At 39.4% G+C, this 5577-nt stretch overlaps 1 protein-coding gene across 1 annotated transcript; it reads right to left on the bottom strand.

Moving 5' to 3' along the window:
* Window positions 1-286: 286 nt before the first annotated feature.
* rgs5b (regulator of G protein signaling 5b) lies at window positions 287-1870 on the bottom strand. The gene is made up of 5 exons (XM_022213327.2): window positions 1716-1870; window positions 1519-1599; window positions 1360-1421; window positions 1094-1257; window positions 287-1000 (listed from the first exon to the last, which is right to left on the bottom strand). Exons 1-5 carry the CDS (start codon window positions 1757-1759, stop codon window positions 824-826), a joined length of 528 nt encoding a protein of 175 aa, XP_022069019.2. The 5' UTR covers window positions 1760-1870; the 3' UTR covers window positions 287-823.
* Window positions 1871-5577: the final 3707 nt, after the last annotated feature.

Raw genomic sequence — 5577 nt, 5'->3', positions numbered from 1 at the left:
TTTGACCTCTCAGTAAGGGTTAAAAATGTAACTGTTGTATTAATAATAACAAGAACTGACACACATTCACACTCGCGTCTTTCAGTGACTGTAGCCTCAGAGAAACAGGAGTCATCTGGTCACCTACTTGTGAAGTGAAACCATGAGTGAAGCTACTGAGGCCTCAGATTAGTTAGCAGCTAAAACGGAGTGCATGAGTAAGTCTTTTTCTTCCTGCGTTCTTTTTCCAGCCCAGTAACAACATCCAGTGTCTACAAACGCATTTTCCATGGAGCAAAACAGTAAGCTTTTGTCTCAGGAAAGTTTTTATTCTTTACTTTTACATACAGTACTTTGGATAGAAAAACAGCATAAATACAAACAGACATTCAACAAACAGTTGGACAGCAGAAATTCACTTAACGAGCATTTATATTTAAAATAAATAAAGAATAAATAATCAATAATGCTTTGAAGAGGCGTCTGCCTCTCAGTGGTAGTTTTGTTGTGTGATAGCAACTCAGTCATGTTTCATCTTTGCATTTTTTTGAATTCATGCTGCCGTCTTGAGAACAGAACACGTGTCTCTTTCAGGAGCAGATGTCGCCTGTAGCTCTGCCAGTTTCTTCTTACAGCCTCATGTGTCCTTTAGCTTCCACCTCGGACTTCGTAGATCTGAGTGGAACCTCTGGAGATCTCTTGTCTCTGAAATAACTCCACAGTCCAGCAAGAAACTCCTTGGACTGAGGCATTTCTTCCATCTGAACCTTTACTGTGCGTTCCTAAGCTTATGTCCCTTTGAGGAGTAATCACATTGTGTCTGCTGCTTGCAGGAAAAAGTCTGTTAGCCTCTCTTGGTTTTTCTCGTCAGCTCCAGGTACATGGAGGATTTGAGGAAGCGAGGGTAGCAGTCTTTCTCCATCAGGGTGTAGATTTTGGCTTGGGCCAGATCGAAGCAGGACTGGGTGGGCTGCTCCACGTTCTCCTTGGTGATCGCTTTGGTCACATGGTCGAGATTTACCTGAAGGATAACAGAGGAAAAGGACATTTAATCACCATCATTCAACAGCAAAATGAGATAAATCAAGAGAGCATCTAGTTGTTTGATATTTACCTCTCGTGGTGCGTCAGAGCCGATGAACTCGTCGTAGATTTTCTTTGCTTTGGCTGCAAGTTTTGAGGGTTTCGTCGTCCTGTAGTCCTCACATGCCAAGTAGAAGGCGATGTTTTCCTCACTGAACTCTGACACCAGGAATGCTCTGAACAGGCACAGTCCATCTGAAGACAGCAAAGAGAAAAGAGAGCAGCAGTTAATATCTTTAAACTTTTGGAATAACTGAAGCAGTTGTACTGAGGTTTCATCTGGAGGATGGGACTTACTTTGGCTGGACAACAGTTTTTCAAATGACTCCTTCCATTTCAGGGGCTCGTTGACGCTAAACCTGCAGAAACAGAGCAAAAATCATTAGGGAGAAGTTCTAAAAATCCACTGCAATTTCATAGAAATGCTTAAAAAGAGAAGTTGACTGAATGTCTTACTTGAGTTTGTCATTTTTCTTAGCGATGTTGTGATCTGACTTCTGCAGCAAACTTCCAAACAAAGCTTTCAGCTCCTTTGCCCTGGAAAAATAACGAAAGAAAACGTTACAAACAGACTGCTTGAGGGTAACAAACTCAACTTGATTATTCTAAACAACATAATAATCTGTTGTTCAAAAAGAGAAAAATAACCTCACCTCTCCAGGCAGGTGATGGGCAGCGAGTCGAGTCCTCTGCACATGATGAGATGTTTCCGGCTGTCTGGTGGATTAGTTCCAAAGGTTTCCACAAGAGTTTGCAAAGTGTGTTGTCTTCCTGTCGTCCCTGTTGTGAGTGACTGAGCTCTTAGCTGGTCTGCTGTCTGTGTGGGAGAGCAGCTGTTTTATAGGGTTTTCCACTCTGTGACGTCACGTCTCTCAGCCAATGAGGCGCGACATGTGGGAGGATGAGGAGACTCCTCGACGCTCATTTTCCTCCAGACAACTTCCTCACCAGCGAGCAACATGTGTGACAGATAGTGAATGAATTGCTTCACAGCTCTTAAATGTCTTTGCAGTTAATCAGGGTGTGTGTGAGTGTGTGTGGTGGGAAGTGTTCGTGTATTTCAGCAGTTCTAAGAAGAAGCAGATGTTGCCATGAGGACAGAAAATCCCCAAAAGTAGGAACATTTTGACACACTTGCTCTAATAAAAGCTGACAAGCCATTATGGGGTTTTTTGAAGTAGAAGCTGCCATAAAACAATGTAAAAATACTTTGTTACTGTCAAATATTGTTCTTGTACTTGTGTAGAGACAAAAAAAACAACAAAAGATCACCCTATTATAAATAAACAGAGACAAGCTTGTTTCAGCTTTGTTACATGGATTTGTAATGTGATTCGAAGGTCTAAGGAGGGGGATTCTAACTTTACTTCAGTTTTTTCTTTATTTAACACAAGGCCATGTTGCAATTGTATCATCTAAATATACTTTAGATATTCCAAACACATTTTAAGATGATTAAAATTATGTATTTATTGTATTGCTTTTACTGCTATTGGCATATAACCAGCATATTCTTGTTGTGACTGGTCAAGATGTTGCTCATTTTAACAGCTTTTGTTTTACCACAGGGTAAGCAGTAAATCTTATTGTAATTACATGATATATAATATAATATTATTACACCATATCTTGTAAATTTATCATTTGGCAGTACATTTATTTATTTATTTAAGTATTTTTTATTAGCTGTAAAATATCCAGTAGCTACAGGTGTAAAATATATATTAGAGTAGAAAGTTTACTGAAGTATCTACCAAGGGTCAATAATCAGCTGTCCTAATAATTGTGGGCCAGTACTGTAACAAACTGCAAGTCATTATTCAGCATTTTTCCAATTCCTGGAATTGTTTTTTTTTTTTTTTTAAATGATTCTCAATTAAATACATTCATTTAAAAATGCCCATATGACTGTCTAATTGGTTACAAATCATATCCATCAATTATCTATAGACTGTTTAATCCTCACTAGGGTCGCGGGGGGGCTGTAGTCCATCCCAGCTGATGTAGGGGACAGGTCACCAGTCTATCACAGGACTACACATAGAGAAAAGCAATCACACTCACACTCACATCTACAGACAATTTTAGAGTTACCAATTAACTTTAGCATATTTTTGGACTGTAGAAGGACGTTGGAGTACCTTGAGAAAACCCACACATGCACAGGGACAACATGCAAACTCCATGCAGAAAGATCCCGGGAAGGACGGGACGCAAACCGGGATCTTCTAGTTGCAAGGATAAATGCTGAAAAGCTTTAATTAAGCAAATAGAAAGCATAAATAAAAGGGGAATTCCAGGTAAGTGATGGGTTACTCAAAATTTGGACAATAAGGTTTCTGTTTTCACTGCAAATGTGTCAGTTCCAAGAATCTTTCTTCTAGATAACTAATAATCTGTGTTATATTAGCATTTCTGTGGCTTTACAACTGGTAAATAATTTTTCATGTGTAAAACAAACCCAGTGCTGGGGAAGAATCAGAAACCACTAGATTGTCCCCAGTTGATTCATAGCTGCTTAATTGCTTTTATAGTTCCAAGATTTATTTTTGGTCATTGTTGCGTCTAGTTTAATAGAGACAATGGAGGGGAGAAAAGGAAATGTGGGAAAGAGAAATGCTTCCTGGACCTGATATGAATCAGAAATCCCCTCTTCAGTAGAATATATCCTAACCATTTAGCCACGAGGCCGCCAGCCCATACTTTGTTTTTACTTTAAATTCATAACTTTGTATTGTATTCATGCAGCAGCTTTTTTCCAAAGGCCTTAAAAAAAACCCTGTTCTCTCTATCATCTTCTAACTATGAGAACATTTTCTGCTTGAGGTCAACTATTTTTCTCCCCGTTTTGCTCCCGTTCAAAAGATTTTTGCAACATTAAAAAAAAAACACACAGTTGTGGGTGTGTTACCTCAAAACGTCAGTCAAATGTGCTCAAACCAAACCCACACAGTCCTGATAGAGCACGTTAGCTGATTGTTCAACTTTTAATGAAGTCGACAAAGACAACACAACACATAAAAAAGAAATGGAAACAAACAGAAGCTCAGAATAAAAAATGAAAACAAAACAAACCACTTAGGAGTGTTACGAAACACGAAAAAGAATAAACTCTTTATTAGATTCCCACTTAGCTCACAGAAAAACAACAACTTTTGGTGCTAAATAATTGAAAGTGTTGCATTTACTTCTTCATGTACCTCGTTATCTTTTCCTCCCTGGAGAGACCAGAGTTTAAACTTAGTTCTTACAGACAGAAAACTATGTGTTTCTGTTGCATGTGTCACAAAGTAAACTTGGCACCGCCGCCATCTGGACTGTCCTTTCCTATCAAGGTATGACCAAGCCAAGAGAACTGTGCCAATGTTTAGCCTCAGGACTGAGAAAACAATTGTTGATTGAATCTGATGAAGCTATATTTAGTCTGGACTGAGAGCCAGCTGACAGTAAACTCTGCTGCTAGTAGGTTCTTTCTCAGCGAGTTCAAGAAAATGCACAGGAAAAGGGAAATCAGGCAGCCGGATGAAAAGCTCATTGATGGTGTCTGAGCCGGTTTCCTCCGCTGGTGGCCTCGAACAATACTTTCCCTCTAACTGGCTGCTTTGCCCGACACACGGCTCTGAGTGTCGATGCTGGGTCACCTCGGCCTAAAATAATGAGCTGCTCCCTCCGCTTCCTACAGCGAAACACAATCTATAAGCGTGACAGGGAGAAAGGAGCTTCTTGTAAAGGGAAAAAAAAGCTCACAGGTGAGGAAGAAGAGTCAGTAATGCATCTTTTTGAAAGAGAGTAGAAAGGTGAAAATCAATTTTAAAAAAAGATTTAAGAGAAGGAGAAGATGCAACTCAAATAACACTTGATCAGAGCAAACAGCACTCTTAAAAACTATTTTATCGTTGTATTTTTTTTAATAGTACAGGAGAGAAAAGTGGTGTTAGAGTAGATTTTTAGTCCTTTGTTAAAAGTTTCCATTCACAAAAGTCCTAATATTATTAATTTTGGTGGCACAGTCTCACATAAAAGCACACAAACTGAACCCACCTTTGTCAAATCAGGTGCTGTAATGTATCACACACTGAATTTACCATAAAATCCATATACTGCAGTATAAACAGTAGCTGCTTCTGAGTCTCTTCTTTTTCACTCAACACCATGAGCCCATAAACTGGAGATTTAACTTTATCCTGAAAGCCAACCTCCAGCCTCTCAGTGCTTCATCAAATGCACAATATTTGCGAGTCTCAAGCAGGGTGAAGTTCAGTGCATGCTCGTCTATTTCCACTCTTGGGTCAATACTTTTCAGGACATCGTGGCTTCAACATGTTCCAGTCCCGTGCAAATGGAGCTTTTCCTTTTTGAACATACTTGACTTATTGTAAACATGTTTTCATTGGCTCTCCGGGACAAATTATGGTCACATCTTTCAGCCAAAACATGTTATTCTCATCCGGTGGTGTTCTTCCCATTTATCGACGAAGTGTTTGACCACTGCACTTTTTAAAGAGAATCATGAGT

The sequence above is a fragment of the Acanthochromis polyacanthus genome, chromosome 9 (genome assembly GCF_021347895.1).
Source record: "Acanthochromis polyacanthus isolate Apoly-LR-REF ecotype Palm Island chromosome 9, KAUST_Apoly_ChrSc, whole genome shotgun sequence".
NCBI classification, from domain to species: Eukaryota; Metazoa; Chordata; class Actinopteri; family Pomacentridae; genus Acanthochromis; species Acanthochromis polyacanthus.
The sequence above is the reverse complement of the archived record's forward strand: the minus strand, read 5'-3'. Positions and strand labels throughout refer to the sequence as shown.